The sequence below is a fragment of the Tachysurus fulvidraco genome, chromosome 10 (assembly GCF_022655615.1).
Source record: "Tachysurus fulvidraco isolate hzauxx_2018 chromosome 10, HZAU_PFXX_2.0, whole genome shotgun sequence".
Classification (NCBI taxonomy): Eukaryota; Metazoa; Chordata; class Actinopteri; order Siluriformes; family Bagridae; genus Tachysurus; species Tachysurus fulvidraco.
The window spans coordinates 4,177,295-4,200,416 of NC_062527.1; the positions used below are offsets into that span (position 1 = coordinate 4,177,295).

The following is a 23,122-nucleotide window of genomic DNA, read 5'->3' on the forward strand; positions in this document are numbered from 1 at the left end:
CTATTATAATTAGTAATTGAGTGAAAATGTATCTCGTTACAATGACACCTGTCAGTGGATGTGGTATATAAGGCAGCAAGTGAACAGTCTGTTCTTAAAGTTGATGTGTTGGAGGAAGGGAAAATGGGCAAGCATAAGGATCTGAATGACTCTAACATGATGTCTGTGTATGTAGTTAGTACTGAAAGGGGTCAAGTAGTTAGTAATGTGTTTAGTATCAGTGCTGAAAGCTCCTACACTGTGGACGGCTGTGTGTGTGTGTGTGTGTGTGTGTGTGTGTGTGTGTGTTTGTCTGTGTGTCACATACCTTGGGAAAAAAGGCAGTGTGGTGCTGTGAGTCATGTTGTAAAACCTACCTAAACATTGCTGCAGAGTAAGTTTACCCCCTTTATGCCACTGGCACCACTTAATATCAGCGTCCACTGCAAAAATGATTCAGTAATGTTTTTAGGAAAGTGACAAAGAGTTGGCGAGTTGTTGTACAATTTGTGCATATTCATAAGGTGTATTAATGTTCACTATCCACTTTGTTAGGAACTCCTGCTAATGTGTGCAGTAATCTAATCATCATGTTAATGTTTACATCACACATCAGGATGGAGAAAGTGTTTGATGTTTGTAACTTTAATCTGTTCTCCTAATGTTTACAATATATCTCCCATTAGAAATGTATCTTTATTAGTCATTAGATAGATTTTATATATAAAATTTGACAATGTAAACCGTGTTAAATATAATGTTTATGTAAATTGTCCAACCGGACAGTTAGTTTTTCAACTTCACAACAAAAACCTGCAGGTGGCGGTAACCTGTTTATGCTGCTTATGCATAACCCAAGGAGCAAGAGGAAGACGCGGAGGACGAAGAAAACGATCGGGATGTTGGAGCACTGGCGCCCCCTGGTGAGTAGGGCGGCTTGTGCGGCTCTGAAACTCTTAACGCCATTTTGAATAGAAGAATATGACTTTTTGCTTGTATGTGAGGGTCGGAGTCCGTCGACAGTCTTGTGATTTGTTTTAATCAGGAGCGTAACAGACTGCGTCATGTGTGTGACCTGGAAGAGTGATAACTGTGTGGCTGTGACAGAGACTGTGGAACAGAGTTAGTGCCTGAGAGCTGCTGCTTTACAGAAGCAAAACAGATTGTTAGTGTGTGTGTGTGAGTGTGTGTGTGTGTGAGTGAGTGAGTGAGTGTGTGTGAGAGCAGTTAAACTCCACGAAGAGCCTGAGGTAAGTTTGTGTAACATCACACTGATGTCGCTTAGCGGCTTTTTCTCTCAGTTTCTCTTCATCTTTTCGTCCTGAGGGAGACGTGTTAACTTTCCACTTTACTTTTAATGCTTGGTGACGTTTAACGAGCGAACAGAAGCAAGTTAACAGTCAAACTTAACACACAGCGACACGTATACAGGTCTTCTGTTTACTTTGACACGAAAACTACTTACTTTAATGAAGTAATCCGACTGTTTGGTTGTAAAACTTACGCGGGTCGTGCACCAGCTAGCTGTGCTAAGCTAACGTCAGTGAGCTAACGTCAGAGCTCAGGCCTCTGGTACAAACACACTAATAAACTAACATGCACACGTTACTAGATTTGTGTAACAACAGCAGTTCGGATGGTTTTAGCACGTTTAAATATGTTAGTATCTTTATGTGTCGGACAATTCCGTACTGTTTGGTTTACTTTACTTCAGTGGACGTTTTTTGTATTAACTTTGACGTAGCAACGCAAACGTGACGTCAGAGGCCGACTAGTTCCACACGTGAGTGGCGTGTTAACGAGTAAAATCTGTGATTTACTGTGTTTGTTATCACAGAGTAAAATCGTCATATGATGTATATTTACCGGTGAAATCAGACACGCTGTGATGTGTGTCTTTCTTCCTGTTTAGAGGTTAAATTTCAGACAAACAGAGCTGTCAGTTCTGTGTTTGTATCATGTTTAAAATCCTCATATGTGTCTGTGCCCTTTATTCTGGGCTCTCAGTCATTGTGCAGGTGTGTGTAGGGCTGCAGGTGATAATCATCACAATATCTAACACCAAACCGATGGTAAAGTGTCGTTTTTATGACAGGTGCATTATCATCATTTATGAAATCAGATCTAAATCTTGTGGACTGGTAGGTGCTCGATATGATGCATGTTTTTTCACCAGAAACCTAACAGAGCAACACGATCAAAAATGAAAATATTTTAAATTTGTTTATGTTGGCAAGTCAGCCGCATTAAACATGCCTTGTTAACCAATAACATTTAGGGGACCGAGCACCAAAGATAGGGTAAGTTACAGTTAGAATATTCATCATGGTTACTGGGTGCAGGATTTTGACCAGGCCCAATAATCACTAATGCAAACTTCTGAAGTTTTGAAATTTTATTAAATTAGGGTAAAATTATGTAGTAGCTACAATCTTTAGTCTAAATGAAGTTCATGCCAAAGGTGCTTTATAACGTAGTAATACATCTTTAATAAAATTGCTTGCAAAAAATTTATTATTTGTCTCTGACAAACCTTTTAAGATATAACAGAAAACTTGTGACAGTGACCTCATAGAGCAACATGGCACCTTGGAAACATCTAGAATATTTATAAGACGAACATTTCTAAGACGGTCAAATATGGAAAATTGTCACCTTCTGAGGTCTGTAATGAGGTACATTTGTGTTATTAGAACTTAGGTTCTCTCTTACTCCACTGGTCAGGTCTGTACTTTGTAAAAATATTAATAAAAATAATATACAGTTTGACCATTTTTTTGTGATTGATAAACAAAGGCAATTTTAATAGAAACACCTGTACACCTGCCCATTCGTGTGGTTGTCCAGTTAGCCTGTCATAACTTTGAGCCAATCATGAAGTAGCAACACACAAAAGATAAAACAGCAGATTGGGCAAGTTCAGATTGGGCAAAAAAAAACCTGACTGACTTTGGCCATGGTATGGATAGATTGAATATTTCAGAATTTGATGTAGGCAAAATTAAAAATTTCCAAATTTTGAACCATGAAAATGTTTCAGTGATCTGTATTTTCCAGAGAGTTCAGCAGTTCAGTGTTGCCAATCATGTCTTGTTTTATGAACCAGACTTTACTCTCTTCACTAGTCCACCTTATGTTCAGCCTGACCAACTGACAAAAATCACATTTTTCCCCATTCTGCTCTTCGATGTGAACATTAACTGAAGCTCTTGTTCTGTATCGGTCTTATCATATACACTGCACTGCTGCCACAAGATAAATGCTCCATTAGAGAAATGAATGAAGGAATGAATGAATGAATAAGTACAAGCATTCATAATAAAATGGTGACCGATACGTTGTATATATCGTTTTAGTCTTGTTGCATTACAGATATAGCCTGGTATGTGCTACAGTATTTCCAGAGTGAAAAGTGGTTTCTGGTCAGACATTGTCATCCTAGTTTGCAATCTTTTCTCTGCCTTTGTTTCTCACTCCTGCTTCTGCTCTTTCTGACCCTCTAAGGTATTTGTGTCCTGAGGAGGTGCTGGTGGGAAGCGGACTCCATGCTGATTAATGCTTGTTCGCTCCATGCCCTCTGCAGTCTGCCACTCCAATGCCTTTCTACTTGTGCAGAAGGTGTAATTAAGGATTCACTTATTTCATCTGCTGGTAAATGACTGTTCATTCATTGCATGCATTTTATTCACTGGAGGCCACAGGCTTTTGAAGTAGCTAGCATTTATTTCTGTACTGATTATGTAGTACAAATATGAAAACTAGGAATTATGTGGAGGCCTGAGAAAACTCTTCACTCAGGCAAAGTGGCTTCACTCAGGCAAAGGCATATTCTTCTATATGTAGCACTGAAGATTGCAAGGTTTTCTAAATGGATATTGGTGTATATTTGCATGGATCATATTAATTTCATCAATTATATCGAAAGACACTAAAGAGACACATCTTTCTTTATTTGTAATATAAGCTACTTGTGGAAAAACTACGTTAATGGTGAATTTGAAGGGATTTAGTGGGAAATGACTTCACTTCTCAGCTTCATCCTCATCAGTCTGGGTCTCATCACCTTGGGTAAAGGTTTATGGTACACATTAAAATATGCACCTTGTCACCACTTTACTATACATATCACTGTCCTCTCCTACATTGGGAAATAATCACTCATTAATTTACTGAAATTCTGTTGTTGACTTTCTTTTTATTAATACTTTATTGATGAACGTTATTTGAACATTTTAAAACTGTCTTCAAAACATTCTGTACAAATGTTCTCCTTTTTTAGGCTTATGTGCATTTCACCTTTTCATGGGTAAACTAAAAAGTCCCAGCAAGCTGTACACTCTGTCAGTATTAAAATTAATTCAAAATTTTAATACTAAAATTTTATAATGTTTAATGAAGAGAAAAGTGGAATGTTTTGAATGGCATGAGTCCTGTTCATTCATTTTGTATGTGACTGATTATTTGCCAGATGTTTACAGCTGTCTACACTCTTTGTCCAGGCACGTGGGTTCTCTTGCAGCCGTTGCCATGTTTTGGAAGTTTGACCTGCACACCACCTCCCACATTGACCAGCTGCTTGATCGGGAGGATGTAACTCTGAAGGAGCTTATGGAGGAGGAAGACCTGCTCCAGGAGTGCAAGGCACAAAACCACCGACTCCTGCTCTTTCTCTCCCAGGACCACTGCATGCATGAGCTGGTCAGCCTCATCACAGAGGAACCATCTTCTGACCTGGAGGAGAGAACGCGCTTCAAGTAAGATGTCTCATTGGGTCATTTTTAAAAGGCCAACAAACTGATGAGTTATATGTCATTCCAGCATCATTTCACAGTCACTTCCTGCAATGTAAGTGTGTTTCTCAGTGTTGGACACTCATGCAGATACAGTGGAGAATAAAGCACAGCGTCTGCATGTATTTCATTGCAGGATTCATAGTAATATTCCTCACATGTAAATGAGAAAATCTGTGATATAGTAATTACTAATAGTAATTACTTTTAGAGATTCTTTATGCCTATTCTTTTTCTGTTTAGTTTTGTCAGTTATATGCTTGTCAAACAGTAGTGTCTTTTACAAGGCATTAAGATTTAGATTGCATATATAATTATTTTTTCTTTGTTCATCTAGACTTCCCAATATTGCCTGCGATCTCCTCACCTCTGATGTGGCCATAATTAATGACAAGCTGGGTGGTGATGTATCTTTGCTGGAGAAGCTCTACAGCTTTCTAGAACAGGATCCACCTCTTAATCCACTGCTGGCCTCCTTCTTCAGCAAGACCATCGGTAACCTGATAGCACGCAAAACAGAGCAGGTAAGTGCTTTACATCATAAACCATGATATGATTGTAGTGTCCAGGTTACATCGTTTAGCAGTGGAATTGGCATTTGGATTTTAACTGTTTGTTTTGCGTGCATGTGTGCGTGCATGTGTGCGTGCATGTGTGCGTGCATGTGTGCGTGCATGTGTGCGTGCATGTGTGCGTGCATGTGTGTGTGCATGTGTTTATATGTGTGTGTGTGTTGACTTGAGATGTGCATAGATCTTCTTTTTTGGTCAGAAGAGCATGTGATTTGAAACGGGTTTGTTTGCCTTTAGATGATCTCGTTCCTGAGGAAAAAACACAACTTTATCAGCCTGGTGTTGAATCACATAGATGTGTCCCCCATGATGGATCTGCTCCTCCGTCTCATCAGCTGTGTGGAACCAGCGCCACTCAGACAGGAGGTTCTCAATGTGAGGGCACACATGTATTTCTTATAGTCACTGATAATCTATTATGTTTCCTCAGTCATTCTGCAATTAATTTTTATTAGTAAATTTATTATTTATTTAGATAACTAGAAACGGCCCTGATTGATGATATATCACTAACCTATTGCAGGCACTGACTTATTACCATTCCACTGAATTTAGCTGTGAGGTTGACTCTGCTGAGTCCTGGTCTCTTTCCCACAGCTGAGTGACTAAATTGGTTAGTGTTTCCACCTCTATCTGTCTCCTGAAAATGTGTTAATGTTGTTCTGTCTCCAGTGGCTGAATGATGAGCGATTGATCCAGAGGCTGACAGAGCTGATGCACACAGGGAGAGATGAAGAGGTACTCTTGAAATTTGGCACACACGTCAGAGTCGGGCGACGCTAGGCTTGGGCAAAGGCTGGAATACGGGCGTGGCAGGGGGGGCTCTGTAGCGCCTCCTGTAATGCAAAAACAAACATTTGTGCACAGATTGGTCAATTATGTACGCACATGTACAAGAGTTGGTACGCATATAGATCTCATCGACCCGAACAACTTTCGCACTCTAAACTATGAGCTCCGCGCAACAGGAAGGTGGCCATTTTGGATTTTTTTTATAAGTGCATGCGGTGAACTTTTAAATACTCCTCCTAGGGAATTCATGCGATTGACATCAAACGTGGTGAACATGATGCCGAGACGTTGCACTTGCAAAATTGCGAAGGGATTTTTGATATCTCAAACACCGTTGCCATGGCATCATCTCAAAGTTTACTTTTATTTCAGGCATATTTAAGGCTTTTGGCGTTCTTAGATTAACTTGAAATTTGACACATACATCACATTTGTCGGCTGTTAAGTGTGGACAAAAAGGTCAGACAAAGGTGTGTCTCTTAAGTGGCTCACCAGCGCCCCCGTTTGTCTAAAATGAGGGGTTTCATTTATCTACAGTCTCCAAATGGGTCAGTAACAACATAAAATAGTCCACTGATATTTACCCACTTGATGCACTTGCCCACCGTGCATTGTTTTCTGGGAGGCACCGTATAGCGATAAAAAATCGTGCGAGGGCCTGCCAGCGCTGTTTGCAGCTATATTTTATTTGTTACTGCTGTCCTCGAGTGGATGTTTGGAAAAGATACAGTAAATGCATTCTTATAAAGTGCCATGTGATCTGCTTACCAAGGAAGGTGATGATGTAGATGATTTGGACAGATTAAGGAACATCTGTAATTTCCTCGAACACAACAGACTGTGGGGACTTGCACGTAGGGCTGTTAAGTAAAAATTCTCTTGTGCTCCTTCAGAGACAATCAAATGCGTCCCAGACTCTGTGTGACATCATTCGTCTAAGTCGAGATCAGGCCAATCAGATCCCAGAGGCCGTGGAACCTGACCCGTTACTGGCCGTCCTGGAGTCGTAAGTTTCCTTCTCAGTTGTTGCAACAGACTTGTCGCTGTTATGTTTATTAATGGCCACAAGTCCACACCATGACCTGATTACTGTTTCAAAGTTTCAGTGAATAAAAGACATACTGGTGAATGAGTTTACTGTTACGAGTTGTAGGTATCTAGTTACCAATTGATTGATGAACTTGTAGAAAAAGATTTTCTCTCCTTATGTGTCGCATTCATGAAGATAGCTGTTGTTCACAGATAATCCGTAGTGGTCCTTTTAGAACAAAGCTGTGATATAATTTTCTATTAAAAAAACCCATATATAATTAGTTAAAAAAACTTTGAGTGTTTATTGTCACCTCTATAAATCAAAGTACTCAGTTAACGTCTTAGGCCTGGAAGGGGCTTGAAATGGAACTGGGTAACAGCATATTTTCTGAGATATATTAAAGTAGTACCTGTATTAATAGTTTTGTTTGTCTTTAGAGAAGAGAATGTGGCACAGCTTTTAAAGAGCATGTTTGAGAAGATGACCAGTGAAGCCTCTGTTGTCAACGGAACTCAAGTGCTTCTGACATTACTGGAGTCACGAAGGACAGGGTGAGTAGAACCACCACAACCAGTTTTTAATGAACACCATAAACAGCTTTCCAAATGCTGTTAGATGAGCTGGAGTTTGATACTGCAGTTCCTCCAACAGCAGTGGAAGTGTGTGGTTATATTACAGCAAATGAAGCACTGCAAAATCAACCAGAAAGCCAGAAACAATTAAACAAAGGAAAAACAGAATTAATAAATATAAAGACAAAATGAATAAACACTGATTTGCCTACTTGTTCTTTTTTTATTTAATAAAGATACTATAAAAATGAATGAATGAATATTGATTCTTCTTATTTTGGTTTTTCTCTCATTATTGCAATTACATGTGCTCTCTGACACTTCACTTTCTTCCCCCCTCTCTCACTCTCTTCTCTCTCTTTCTCCCCATTAGCTCTAAAATGATGTTATAGAATTGGAGAAGGGACGTGTAATATATTAGTTGTACATAGACGTGTTTTAAGGTTAAGCTGATGTCTTAAAATTAAACCAGGTCTTGAAGTGTGATTTATGTGGTCCAAGCTGAAAAATGTTAACAATTTTGGACTTTAGAGGTAAGATGTGAATCATAAACATATATTCTACTTTTCTGTACTTTACTTCAGTGTGTTCATTATTGGATACTGAATAGTACAGTCCTAATTCAAAACAATGAACAAAACAACAATTATACAGTATATTTAATAGAAGTATATACATTCAAACATACATACATTCACCTCATTTTTGTATTCATTCCATGTAGGAACACTGTGTGTGGGGTGAATATATATATATAATTTTTTTTGTTGTTGGTTGTTTTTTTATGGCTTGCTATATTGCCTCTGCATTTTGTTTATTTCAGGCTGGAGGGTCTAATGGAACTGTATTCTCAGGGATGTGAAAGGTCTTACACTGTCAACAGCAGTATTCTACGTACTATTGAGCCTCATTTAAAGGACTTCCAACAACTTCTACTGGACCCTCCTAAGGTACTCTTCTCTGAGCTATGATTAATAGTACAGTTAAAGGCGGGATCTCCGATTTTTGAGAAATGCTTCAGAAAACTGAGTCGGGCTGAATACTAAACAAAAATCAAAACAAACGTGTAGCCAATGAGCAGAAAGGGGCGGAGTAGATATGCGGTGTAGAGAGTGTGCATGTGTGTGACATTAGCAGAAAGCGGTTTTAACATTGACATGGAGGATAAAAACAAAGAAAGAAAGCAAAAAAAGGCTTTCAACAGGCAAGGACCTGTGTTAAAGGTAGGGTCTCCGATTTTTGAAAGCTTTGAATTTTGAAACAATTGAAATTGTTGATATTTGAAATCACCAAAAAAAACATGCCCCAACCCAAATGGGTCCCACTCCTGTATTAATAGCTCCGCCCACAGATTCGCAGGTTTGAGGTTCCCAAGTCAATAACTCCTGAGCTAAACGCTGTTACTAGCAAAACTCGGTTGTAGCTGCCTCTCTACATTACTATGATAGAAAAGAGGTGTTATTTTTGTAGTAACAGTGTTTAGCTCAGGAGTTATTGACTCGGGATACTCCAATCTTTTAATATGTGGCCAACTTTGCTTAAGACGCTGAGGCGCTTTTTTCATTCTCGATAAGTGAGTAACGTTGGTTTTGCTTTGTTACACGGAACTAATATATGCCGTCCCATCGTATTGTTCTTCCCTTCAGCTATGATAAAGACACATTTCTTTCCATTAGTTGCCTGGGTTGCGTATGTATTTGTGGGCGGAGCTATCAATACAGGGGTGGGACCCATTTGGGTTAGGGGCGTGTTTGTTTTGGTGATCAAATATCAACATTGGCTTTCAAAAATCGGAGACCCTCCCTTTAATTAGTGCACCGTTTCTCCATTCAGATGCGTGTTTTACTTTTTTTAATGTTTACTTTTCTTTTTTCCACTGTAGAAAAGTGCAATACTCACAACTGTTGGTGTTCTGGAGCAGCCGCTGGGGAACGCACGCCTTCATGTGGCCAGACTGGTGGCCTCTCTGCTACAGACAAGTGACGACAGCATCTGCCAAGAGCTCTGTAGACTTAACACCATGGACCTTCTGCTGGTGAGGAGTTCTCACTTCCTGCTTAGTCTGAATTAATTTCTGGATTTAGGTCAATTAATTTAAAATAAATATAAAATTACAATTTTATTGACGTTCTCATTGCTACTTAATATATTAGTGACTTTGTATGGTTGGAATGGAAACGATCATTTTATAGTTCAAACAACAGTTTGAGCTCTTTTGAGTTTTAGTTTAGAAAATACATATTTGAAATAAATGACATTGTTTTCTTTTTTGGTTACAGGATTTATTCTTTAAATACATCTGGAATAACTTCTTGCACTTTCAAGTAGAGATGTGTGTGACATTGATTCTGAACCACTCAGCACACATGGGTCTGCACTCTTCGATTCTCCAGAACCACGAAGAGAAGCCGGAGTCAGACGACCGAAATGGCAGCACAGACACAGCACACATGTGCACCAGTGATGCCTTGGTTGCCAATGTAAGCCACTGCTACATTTCAACTGTAGTTCCACTCTATCTTTTATACTAGTCAGGGAATTCAAGATTTGTAGTGTTTTTCCACATGACAGTGCAGCTCAGCTCACCAAATTGCCCATAATCCCCACACCATTGTTCATCCTGTGAAACTGGCTCACAGGCTCCATTCAGCCAAGCAAGCTGTGATGTACTTTAGTATCTGTGCATAGGTGTCTTCAATAAACACTTCCATGATAAGGTTATCACAGTTCCTGCATTTCTGGTTTATTCACTATAGTTGTGGTATTTTATACTCAGTGCTTGCAAGAGATCGCATAAATCAAAGTCAGTGATGTTCAACTGTATGTATATAAAAGTTATTTATATACATACAGTTGAACATAAAAAAAAGATGTATATAAAAGTTATTTATATATATATATATATATATATATATATATATATATATATATATATATATATATATATATATATACAGTTGAGGCCAAAATCGAGCCCCCCAGGAATTTTGGAACATTTTCCTAAAGATCGTTCCAATGTTTGCAGCATTGATAAAACTTGATATAATCAAACATTCACCAGTGCTATTTAGTAGCTTTTGGTACACTTTGGAATATAAAATACATTTTTAGGCTTGCTTTAAATCAAATATAGTGAAAATGGGGTGGTCAAAAATATTAGCCCCATGTGAATTTTCGCTTTCAAAACACACCTTAATTAATCAATCAGCTTTCAAAATACACCTCTGCAGTCGATTGGCTTCCTAACAACACCTGGGCATTCAATCAGCATAAAAGGACTCCAAGGAGCAGGGCACTTGATCACATTATTGGGCGAGACTACTTTTACTCACCATGCCAAACACAGGAAGACAAAGGAAATCAGTCTTGAGCTCAGAAAGAAGATAATGGAGGCTCATGATAACAGGGAAGGGTATACTGCCATTTCCAAGTGTTTCACAGTGTCTAAAACCGCTGTACGTTGCATCATTGCCAAGTACAAGGAGACAAATTCTGTAAGAAACAAACCTGGGTGTGGTCTTAAGCACAAGATTTCAAGAACTCTGGAGGGGAAAATAGTCAGAGATGTCAGCAAGATGCCCCAGACATCTGCCAAGATGATTGTTGCTGACCTGGCCTCTTCTGGAGTTGATGTCTCAAGGAATACTGTTGTGAGGGCTCTTCATCGTGGTGGGCTTCAGGGCCATCGTCCCAGAAAAACCCCTTTTACTCAAAAAGCGGTACATCACAGCCAGACTGAGGTTTGCCCGTGAACATATGAAAGGTAAAGATGAGTTTTGGGAGTCTGTGCTTTGGTCTGATTAGACTAAACTGGAACTGTTTGGGCACATGGATGTTGCTTATGTTTGGTGAAGAAAGGTTGAGGCCTTCAACCCTAAGAACACAGTTCCCACAGTTAAACATGGTGGTGGGAGCATCATGCTGTGGGGCTGTTTTGCAGCTTCAGGCACAGGGAGCCTTGTTCGGGTGCATGGCATCAAAAATGAAAATTATGTTGACATTTTGAGGGATAATATGCAGAAATCTGCTCGTAGTCTAGCCTTAGGTCGTCGCTGGGCCGTTCAACAAGACAATGATCCAAAGCATACATCGTAATTGGTCCAACAGTTCCTGAAGGATACCAAAACCAAGGGTCCTGGAGTGGTCTGCACAGAGCCCAGACCTCAATCCTATTGAGAATCTGGCGAATGCTCAAAGTGAATGTCCATGCTCGGAAACCACGCAATTTGGACCAGCTGGAGCAATTTGCGATGAAAGAATGGGCTAAAATCACTCAGGAGACCTGTGCCAACACTATTGACTATTAATGACCAGGAGGCTAATAATTTTGGACATTTCATTTTTGCCCTTTCTTGTTTCAACTCTCTATTTCAATTAAATATGCTAATCAAACTTAGTGGACATTTTGTCTTTGTTATTTTGGAAACAAATACACTATAAAACACTTGTTGTTAATGGTCATTTCCATGGAGAAATCAAGAGTTTTGTCTAATTTCATAAGGGGGCTAATAATTCTGTGTGTGTGTAGCCTCAACTGTGTGTGTGTGTGTGTGTGTGTGTGTATATATAATATATATATTCCTACCTACCTATACTCGCAACACACCTTCCTTTCGTTCCCTTCAACATGGGTATGTAGTCCTAAAGATTAAAAAAATACATAACAGAAGCGATCATGCAAGTGATAATTTTCTATTTGTTTGTATCATACAGCTTTTCCAACAATGTCGCTTGGTGCAAAGAATTTTGGATGCCTGGGAGGAGAATGACAGAATTCAGTATGAGCTCTTTCAGTTTTGCACCATAAAAACACTTCTTTTAATTAAGGATTTCTTGTATATTGTGGATGCTCTTTCTCTCGCTGTTGGTTTACGGTCTCTGATATATCTAGAGCTGAAGGTGGGACCAGGAGAGGTAACATGGGTCATCTGACTAGAATCGCCAACACAGTGGTTCAAACCCTGGAGAAAGGACATGTGCAGTCTCAGATTAGTGATCTCATCAAAGGTTGGTGTGCTGCAGTAGTTATCTTTATCCTCTGCTTGTCTGTTCATTTTCCAATTCTTTTGAGGCTAGTGTGAATATATATATATAATTTATCTTGGAGTTTGAAGAAGAGGAACATTGAGGTGTTTTTGGCTATTTACAGGCTTTAAAATTGGTCATGTTTCAGCAATAAGAAAAAAATTGTGTATATTGAAATATATTAGTATCTTGTATTCCTTCAAAGTTGAATTTTCAGCATGGGTCTCTTGCCTATAATTTGTTTGTGGGTGTATAAGAGGGCCATTATTTAAAATATTTTTAGAGTAATATTTGAATATAATAAAATTTGAATATTTGCAGAGCTCCCAGAGGACTGCAGGGGTCGTTGGGAGAGTTTTGTGGGAGAAACTCTTAGAGAAACAAACAGGAGAAACACAGTAGATTTGGTAAGCAGATTTTTATGAAGTTCAACAAACCGGAGAGATTAGCAAGCCATTGCTGTAACCCTCATAGCTCAAATTAGCTACAGCAGAGCTATAGATTTAAGGACCTTGACTAATTTCTCTCAAATCAGAAATCTTATCATATTATCTATAATGCCTGGTTTGCCTGTTGCTCCACCCTGTTTTTGTTCAGTAATAATATTGTTCTCTGAGAGTTTTAAGTATTGTCATGGCATATTGTTTTACCTTGTTACAGGTCAGCACACATAACCTGCATTCCTCTAGTGAAGATGATGACATGGAGAGCCCTTTCCCCAATGATCTGTCTATCCAACAGGTATATTCAGTGATAGTGTTTATCAAAAATTTGCTTTGTGTTCAGTGTCAAGTGTCAACCACAATAGCATGAAAATGGCCAGTCTTCCTGACATGACTAAAAGCTGTGTTCATTATTACCTGTTATCATCTAGGCATTCTCTGATTATCAGATTCAGCAGATGACTGCTAACTTTGTAGATCAGTTTGGCTTCAATGATGAGGAGTTCAGTGAACATGATGAGAATATCAAGTGAGTTTCTGTTCTGAATTATTGTTCTGAATTCTGTCTGTCTCTCTGCCTTTGTCCTCCTCTTCCTCCTCTTCCTCCTTCTTCTTCTTCAAGGTGTTCGTACCTCTGTTGTTTTCATTATTCTTCCTGTTTTCTTTTTCTACATTAAAACCTGATACTCCAAAGTAAACAATAGGCAAAAGCATGAAACTTGGTCAATAGATCGATGAGCCTGTTAATAGATCGATGAGCCTGTTAATAGTGCTGTAGTTAAGATTTTTACCTTTTGGCTTATATCAGGAAATATCATACAAAAAGTCACAGAAACATTTTTCCACAAAGTCTCATTGGTACAAATAAACTCTAACAATTTGGCTTAGCTTACCTTATATTTTGAGCTAATAAAATAAATTAGCCTTTTCACTCATGCTTTCTTTAAAAAAAATGGTACACATCAGGCAAATTCTCTCAAGGTATGCAAACATTTGAGTATAACTGTTAGATTTTAAGTTCATATGCTCAGCTACAGCTGCAAGTTAAGCTGTAATACCTTTTTCCCAGGAAGCATTAGTCTGAGAGAAATTTGCTTTACTGCATTGATATGATCATCTCTATGTAGATTTCTAATTACTAATGTACTTTTTAAAAACTGCTACAGGCCAATCACCTTTCAGCACTCCAGCACAATGCTATGTAGTATCATGACTTGTGCTCAGGTTATTGTTCGGTGCAACATGGAAAGAGTTGTTTTTTATTGTTACTATAACACACATGGGTAATATGAGTATTAAATATTCCTCAAGTAAAAGTTCTCAAGTTCTTATTAAGAACAAATGTTTCTGCACCTTCAAGTTCTTTTTAGAACACGATTAAATGCTTATGAGTGATCCGAGTGAGCAGAATCCATGATTATAGACTGGGCTGTTGTCCAACATCTGGATTAGTAAATCATCTGGAGTTCTCTAAGATCTAAACAGATGATTTTGGTGCAGTTCTCACTGTCGAATGAAGACATTTTTGGTATGCACTCAGGTTGCTAAACATACTTAGAGTGGATATAAAAAGGACACCTTTATGAAATTGCAGGTTTTTAAAATCTAAAAACAGAAATAACATAAATGTCACGCTTGTTACATCTTTAACGTGATCTTCCAACAAAACAACAAACAAACAAACAAAAAAAAGAGATAAAAGTAGCATTTAATAATTGGGAACATCTTAAACAACCCACAGCACCCTGATTACATAAATCTGCACACCCTTTCATAACCAGTTAACCAGTCACAGTTAACAAAACACAGTAGGTGTTGTAGGCTTGTAGGTAAATGGCATACACATCAATTCATCAGGGTAAAAGTCAGATGTTGCTCTAGTGTTTCTTGTTTGGGGTTGCATTCTACTGATTTGCCACAAAGAGTTGCCAAAGAAACTGAATACACAAACCCATCTGAAACATACCGAAGGATTCAGTCATGCCAAACCATGTGTGAAAATGTTCTATGGTCAGATGAGACAAGGGTTGAACTTTTTGGCCTTAATATTAAAAGGGATGTTTGATGCAGTGCCAAAAAAGAGCATCATCCAAGGAACACCATACCTACAGTGAAGCATGGTGGGGTAGTATTATGCTTTGGGGCTGCTTCTCATCAACTGGGTCAGGAGCATTTATCAAGATAGATGGTAAAATGAATATGTTACGAACTCAAATTGTCTAGGGGTTATTGAGAACGTAAACAAGTAAAATAAATAAATGAGAACCTTCCTTTTCCTTTATCCCAGCCCGTCTCACTTTTTGAATTGGTACTACTCAGAGGTTCACTCTATTTAACACCATACTTGGAAAGAACACCGCACCAAAAATATTCTTATATTTTTGTTTATTGTCGAGGGCATAACAAAAGCCTACGAATACAAACTATAAATTAGCCTAAACAACCCAAAACGTCAGGAGAGAGCAAGTGCTGAAAACAACAAACAAAAGAGAAACTTACTTAAATGTTAACCAACTAACTTCCCTGCCCAAAATAAAATAAAATTAAAGACAATATTCTTACCTCTCTCCCTGACTAACAAAAAACAGGTGAAAAATATAGAAGCCCAAATAAATCGGCACCCAACTCCCTACACAGGTTGACAAAGACGGACTCATACATCAACACTTTGTTTACATATGACCAATTGCTTAATAGCAGACACAACAGCCACGGTGCTGGGATAGCGGATAAGGAAAGTCTCTCTCGTGCGCTGTGTCTCTCTCCTCTTTTATCTCCCTGGCATGCCATATAGCAGGTAAGCCGTGCTGCCGCTAATTAGCCTCAGCTGCAGATGATTTGGAAGCGCTGCTTAGCAGAGAGAAAGAGAGAGAGAAAAAAGACAAGGGATAAGAACAACATCCCAAAACCTATACATGACGTAATTGAACGTAACAAATATCTCCAAATACCAATATATTTTGTCACAAAACACTTCTGTCCTCTGTCAAAAACCTGAAACTGAAGAGGAATTTCCGACATGACAATGACCAAAGCACACATCAAAACATCAAAATCAAATCAACCAGGAAATGGCTTCAGAAGAGGAGATTTGTCCAGGAATGGCTGAGTCAGATCACAAAGTCCCATCAAAATCCTATGGAATGACTTAAAAAGAACCATACACAGGGGATCCCCTGCAATTTGAACTTACACTTTTTTTTTTTTTTTAACAAAGAAGAGTGGGATAAAATTTTAAAGACTAGACATGTGAAATTAACAGAGTCTTATTTAAAAAGACTTCTCTTTGTTGCAATATTGCATTAAAGATGTAACAAGTCTGACATTTATGTTGTTAATTCTGTCTAACCCTTATAAAATTGCATAAATAATTGCATAATATTATACATTTTATATCCACTGTACCGCCAGTCAGGAAACCTTCCATTGTGTATCAGTAGAAGATGCCTCATCATGAAGCTTTCCATGCATTGACTTGTTAAATGTTTTTAACCGCATCTATTGTCAAGTCAAGTCAAGTCACCTTTATTGTCACATGAAATTCTTGGGAGCGAGCTCCAGAGCTTATTGGTATGGTTTTGCTGGGTAGGAGCACCACCGGTGAAGCTGAGTTAATGTTTATAAACCGACATGACGGGTATCCAGTTCATCAGAAAGTGGGGACCCAAATTGCTTGTAATCCTTCAAGCAGTTCTGTTCAGAAATAGCCAAGACCTGTATGACCCAAACATAGCTTGTTTTTAAGTATATAAATCATAAATGGTCCACCAATACGAAATCATAAAGCTTTTAAAAATATTAGGACTTTATAAATTCATTTCACACTTGATTTCTGTTTGCAGTGCTACTTTTGATCGAATTGCTGAGATTAACTTCAATATTGATGCAGAAGATAATAGTGTAAGTGTCTTGATCTGGAAGTCAAACATATACTTTTAATTTTAATTGTGGCTGGTGAATGATAATGCGTGTTTGGGAATACCCTTGTATATAATTATAGGCCAGTGCTGCTGCCTTTGAGGCTTGCTGTAAAGAGAGAATACAGCAGTTTGATGACTGTGAAGAAGAAGAAGATATTTGGGAGGATAAAGAGATCAGCTATGCAACTCAAGTAAAATCTCGATCTAGGTACGCAACCTTTGCTATATAGAAACAATGGAAGACATTTTTAGAAGGTTTGTGTTCAAATTGTGTATCTTGATCCTGTAAGTGTTGACCTAGTGCTAGGAAAATGTCTCTTTGTTTCTCTGTTAGGTTTGGTGTGTCTTTATCTTCAGGAAGCTCACCAAAAGGTTCTGTGAGGAATGGGATGCAGGGCTGCGGGTCGGCCAAAGAGGATGAAGATGAGGAAGAGAAGAACTGGGTCTCTATTCAAACAGCAACCAGCCCAAAATACTCCATACCACAGACTCCAGAGAGTAAGTTTTATACTAATCTGCCCTTTATGAAACACATTCTGTCATGCCCTTGTGTTCCAGTTACTCCATTGAATGTCTCAGATGGCACTCATGTAGAGACTGACCTTTGAGGTGTGTTTGTTAAGGTCCTATGTCCACAGCCGATTTAGACGAAACGAAGGACACTTCATGGGGCTCTGCCTCCAGTCAGGCCAACGAGGAGCATCATGGTACAGGATGGGCCCATTTCACAGAGTTTCAGCCTTTCTGCAGGTAATCTAGGCATGGGACTAAACTAACGATCCTGTTCATCCTTGTGAAAATCTGGATCTCAAAATCATTTGGAAACTCGTCAAATGTACAGAAAGCAAACAATGTTCATAACCTGAAGGAATTTTCTGAAGAACTGCAGGCAGTGTAACTGTTCAGGACAAACAAGGCACCATCCCAAAATATTAACAACGTTTATTAATTATAAGCATTGTGAATTGAGGGGATGTTAAATTTTGAACTAGTTAATTTATGTAGATTGTTGAAATTGCTTAGTCACGGCAAAACATAATACCTACAATTTATAAGATCCTTCTTATTTCATTTGTTATTAACATTTTGCAGATTCATCAAGAGGGATGTATAAACTTCTGTTCTCAACTGTATTTAATCTGCTGCTAACTTTTAAAGCCAGTTAATACCAGATGTGTGTGTTTAAGGTTGTACTGTCTAATGCACAGTGACTTCAGTCATTTAAATATCTCTATAAATTCTCAAAAGGCAAATTAGAGCAGTTATTTTTTTAATCATTTAGTACATACATTTCCACCAGATTTATTCTTTTTAGATGGGTTGCAATAGAGTTTTAGGTTGTTTGTTAAACAATAAAATCATTTCATTGTCGGCAGAAAAGCAAAATACTTACAGCATCTCACAACGTTTGATGTCACTGATTGAGTATTTGTCTCGGCAGCTCCAGTAACACTGAGAACAAGTCTGAAATAAAAGGTGAGTATTCACTAATTTTATGTCTTAAAGAATTAAGTCAATAAATAGAAACTAAAAGTGGAGTATAAAACACTTGCAGGCCAGAAGGCTCCTCTGCGCATCTCAGGCTACAGCTCTTCTGGAGACTCAGGCAGCGAGGAGGATGCGGGAAATGACATGACTGAGGATGCATCCAAAGCAACAGACAACCAAAAAGCAGCAGCAGCTCAGGCACTCAGGTTAGTGTGAGAATCATCATAGTACAGATTGGAGAAGATATTTGATTTAAATGCCATTTGATGATTTGTCTGTCAGTTGTTTTTTTTACTAGTGGTCCTTGTGCTGCTTGTTATAATTGCCAGGGGATTAAACCATGATGGATTAATATTTTTAGAAATGATATCTTTTAAATCAATTCTTCTTAAATTATGTCTATTTTTAGGCTAATTAAATTACAGAAGAATATTTTTTTTAGATTTTTAAATAAAACCATAGTCCCACTGTATGTATTCTCTCTGTAATGTAGTAACACTCATTCTAGAACGCCCTCGATCTGTGTTTACCCTGTCATTGTTATCGCAGGTGTTAACTGCGTTGTGTTTGACTGCTTGGTTAAATAACAAAGGCTACTTTAGACCGATAATCAGATTTAGTGTGATGTAAGCATTATAACATTTTACTGTTCATTCCCAGCTGTAAAAATCTGTCACTGTGTAATGTAAAATATTAATGTTAAGTCTGCAAAAAGTCACTGTTAATGTTTAATTCATGTCATTAGCAGGCAGTATATCAAATCTAATACTAAACTAAAATGTATTCCATTTAATACTTCGTTTATCTCATTAATACATTTTAGTTCCCGGTGCATGAAAGTGTATCTGGCCCATTGTAGTGATTCTGATGTAGAAGTTAGTTCACTGATTGTGGATGAGAGGAGGTGTAGGAAAGTTATGTGTACTGTGTAAATGATTGAGAATGAGTGAGTGGACAGAAAGAAGCAAATCTTGCAAGAACTAAAAAAGATGCTAACTGTTTTATTGTGACTTTTTAGTGATGCACCTGTTGAGGAATTGGAAAAGCTCACTATTACAGATGCAGCAGCCCCTTCAGAGTCGCAGACACCCGATGCAGAAAACACCACTGTGATAGACAAGAGGTACGAGCCATTTGTACAGCCTTTACCACACCTGGATGATGATTGGGTTTACGATTGATGGCAGAGTCTGAACATCAATAGGCTGAGATCCGCTTTATTTTTCACACTTTTTCCTGACTCTTTTTTTTTTTTCTTCCCAGATTTGATGCACCTTCTGAACCCACACCCAATGGACCCATCTGAAGGCATTTAAAGTGAAGCCAGACAAAAAAAATCCGTTTTGTTCCCTCTTTTTTCCACTTCAGTTCTAACTCTTAAGAAAAAAAACAAAAAAAAAACAATACCACTTTTGGTGTTAAAGTAAAAATGCTGCCAAGTTGTTGAACATGGACACCACCAATCAGCATGCACCACAGAAGGAGGAGGGATGTGTAGCACACACCCAGTAACAGAACAGTGCTCACAGGAAGCTTTTATTTCTTTCAACTTTGTATGAAATGTGCGGTTTTTAATGTAGCAGTTATGTTTTATTTTTGTTTTTTTGAGTTACAAAATCATTAAGCATTCTATTTTTCTTTGTTTAATTTCCCATCTCTTAATTCATTATTCACCTCCATCTCAAGCACAGTGAGAGATATAAAAGGTGTTATAGAAAGCACAGGATATTGAATCATTATATAATGTCTCACCCTTGTTTTTCACTTAAATGACATTGTTAATAAGCACTTATGCAAGACGTGTATATAAACACATCACAACGATTGTTACAGATAGTTTTGTGATGTCTGTAATAACTTTCCTACACCTCCTCTCATCCACAATAAAACTCACGCATGTAAATTTAATCCGAACCAAACAGGGCTATAGTATCACATCTCGTTATGTGCAATAATGACATTTCAGCTGGATTTTCAACCCACACTGTTAGCATTGATAGTGTGGTGTATTTTTCAGGTTCTGAATAGCATTATAAATTGTGTATACAAAGGCATATGGTTTCTGGTCAGCATCCTTTCTTGGCCTTCTGGATATAAAAAAATACAGACTTTTTTTTTTTCCTCTTTTTTTCAAATCAAGAAGTTTCAAAAGGTTGTATTTTCAGACTTTCTGCTTGCCTTCCCTTGCCTTAAGTCTTTTGATGTCTGATGTCATCTCAATCACAGAATTGATTAAGTGGTAAATGGGAGTCGTGAAGTAGTTTTTCACTGTACCAGAGTGTACCAGATCTCCCACAGTCTTCCTGTTTCTCCACAGTTTCAGCTGATTATCCACAGGAAAGGCAACAGTGACACTCGTACATTAAAAGTTATTGGGATACTTAAAGAACAAAAATGCATTTCTAAATTAAAATGACTGTTCATTTAGTTATCCCATGTAAATCTCTATGTACTTGTTTGTGCACAATCTTCTGGCTCGATGCTCTTGATCATATCCCAAAGCTTAGGATCATAGTTTTCTCTTTAGTTGTATTATTATTAATGTTATTATTATTATTATTATTATTATTATTATTATTATTATTGATGTGTGGGAAACTCACCCAGTGTTGTCTAACTTTTTTTTTGCAAGCTGTTTATTCTCTTCCCGAAGAAAAGAAAAGAAGGGAAAAACAAGCCTTCCTCCACTGTGTCTGTATCTCACATTTTCAATAGGTTTGTTTCCCAAAGCCAGAATATGTTTAGCCAGTAAACCTTTGTTTATAACCATAAACAGCAGGTGGAAAAAGAAATTGAGCACGTTCTATTTTGTGATATTTGTGCAACACTAATCCTGTTCAACTCCATTCCTCTGTCGGGTTTGTTTGTAGACAAGGTTTTATAGATGCACATGCAAAAGTGCAACGCTTTTCAGGTCACCTAAAAATAATTACAGTTTATTAGATTTTAGCAGCTCTATTTCAGTGGGTAGAATGGGCACACAGTCACTCTGAGATTGAACACTGAGAGTTAAACTGCCTTAACTTTTAGCCAAACTATTAAAAGGTGCATTGAATATCCAGTAGTGGATCCAGGTTTATCATCAGATTTATCATCAAAGATTTATTTTTGTTTTTTTCCATGGTTATGCCTTATAGCCATATATGAATAATGCTACATCAATTAGCATCACAAGATTGCATTATACTGAGAGATGAATTGGGTTAGGGTTGTGTACTGAGATGCATTTCCTCGTAAATTACAGCCAGGGAAAAAAACAAACTGCTACACTGAGGTTTGGATTCTCAAGGTCATATATACATATATAAATGATGTATGTGTATTTTTATAGATATTTTGAGATTTGTTTGATAAAGTTATGTTCCATATCATGAATAAATCATAAATCTTATCATGAGAACTCATTTTACTATGCATCAGTCTGTAAGGGTCTGTACCCACAGGCCACAGATACATAGCTAAATAAGGAGAATTTGAAGCAGGAAATTACATGCACTGATCAGCCATAACATTAAAACCACCTGCTTCATCTTGTGTAGTTTCCCCTTGTTCTGCCAAAACAGCTGTGGACTCCATAAGACCACTAAAGGTGTGATGTGGTATTAGGCACCGATATGTTGGCAGCAGATCCATTAAGTTCTGGAAGTTGTCAGGTTGTTTGTCTTGTTTGTTCAGCAGGGAGCATAATGCAGCTGAAAGGCATCATTAATGCAACTTGATCTGCAACATGTTTAGGTAGGTGGTACGTGTCAAAGTAACATCCACATGAAAGTTTCCCAAGAATCTTTGCATACAGGAAGTTGCATACAGGTCAGTGCCAACAAGTGCATCAGTGATAGATTTAAACGGTTTATTGTTAGTCAAGCCTGTACTTTACAATTTATATGAACTCTAAATGAGTATGGATCTGCAGGTGGATGTGGTGGTGATGAGGTATTAAAGGACATGAGTAAATGCTGTACAAACAGAAGATTCAGACACATTTCAGTTTCGTATTTTCAGATTGTTTCGAGTCTTTACATTAAGGGTTTTATTTATTATGTTGGCTTTGTAGAAGCCAACATTCTGATTTCCATTATAAGATTATTATTATTATTATTATTATTATTATATTTTTTACTTAGCCAGCTTTCTACGAAAAAAAAAATGCGGCCTAGGGCTTTCGAACCACATGCACCAGATTCGGATATGTCGTAGACCCTGGTCTGTAGTTGGTTGCGCCTACTTTTCTAAGCGATTGGAATTCCGTCTCAAAGTGGCCTTTTTTCCCATAGACTTCCATTATAAATTTTGGAGGTTTATAATTCGGCAAGTTTTTGAGCGATTTACACTGAACTCAGACAGGTTCTTTAGGACCTTACTATGGACAAAGTTTTATTTTGGGGTTCTGACTGAACTTTTGGTTTTCCCGTAGTCGACGATCGAACATCCCATAGACTTGACTCTAAGCTCTCACACGCAGCGTGAGCAGAGCTCAGGCACGGCTTCTCTTCTGTGTTCTATGCAAT

The 23,122-nt window shown here is 38.0% G+C and overlaps 2 protein-coding genes across 2 annotated transcripts in view; one reads left to right on the forward strand and one right to left on the reverse strand.

The window, feature by feature from the left end:
- The window catches only part of dennd6b (DENN/MADD domain containing 6B), a 16,536-nt gene extending 14,808 nt beyond the window's left edge, over positions 1-1,728 (reverse strand). Inside the window, exon 1 of the mRNA XM_027164047.2 lies at positions 1,445-1,728. The gene's annotated coding sequence lies outside the window, so the exon portion shown is untranslated. The remainder of the gene's footprint in view (positions 1-1,444) is intronic.
- ppp6r2a (protein phosphatase 6, regulatory subunit 2a) lies at positions 909-22,014 on the forward strand. Its single transcript, XM_027164042.2, has 24 exons — positions 909-1,229; positions 3,484-3,630; positions 4,479-4,733; positions 5,107-5,293; positions 5,579-5,716; positions 6,014-6,079; positions 7,027-7,139; positions 7,604-7,717; positions 8,562-8,688; positions 9,621-9,773; positions 10,018-10,218; positions 12,452-12,516; positions 12,630-12,745; positions 13,085-13,170; positions 13,424-13,504; positions 13,638-13,735; positions 17,049-17,106; positions 17,207-17,334; positions 17,461-17,624; positions 17,750-17,876; positions 18,568-18,602; positions 18,682-18,820; positions 19,633-19,737; positions 19,878-22,014. The coding sequence occupies exons 3-24, from the start codon at positions 4,507-4,509 to the stop codon at positions 19,918-19,920; spliced, it is 2,571 nt and encodes an 856-aa protein (XP_027019843.1). The 5' UTR covers positions 909-1,229; positions 3,484-3,630; positions 4,479-4,506; the 3' UTR covers positions 19,921-22,014.
- The last annotated feature ends 1,108 nt before the right edge of the window (positions 22,015-23,122 follow it).

What these genes read in the sequence shown, in the direction of transcription:
- ppp6r2a (XM_027164042.2), top strand. Translation starts at nt 4,507, where the DNA reads ATGTTTTGGAAGTTTGACCTGCACACCACCTCCCACATTGACCAGCTG. An exon ending in CAAGTAAAATCTCGATCTAG is followed by an intron (nt 17,335 to 17,460) that starts GTACGCAACCTT and finishes TTTCTCTGTTAG; the next exon opens with GTTTGGTGTGTCTTTATCTT. An exon ending in ACCACTGTGATAGACAAGAG is followed by an intron (nt 19,738 to 19,877) that starts GTACGAGCCATT and finishes TTTTCTTCCCAG; the next exon opens with ATTTGATGCACCTTCTGAAC.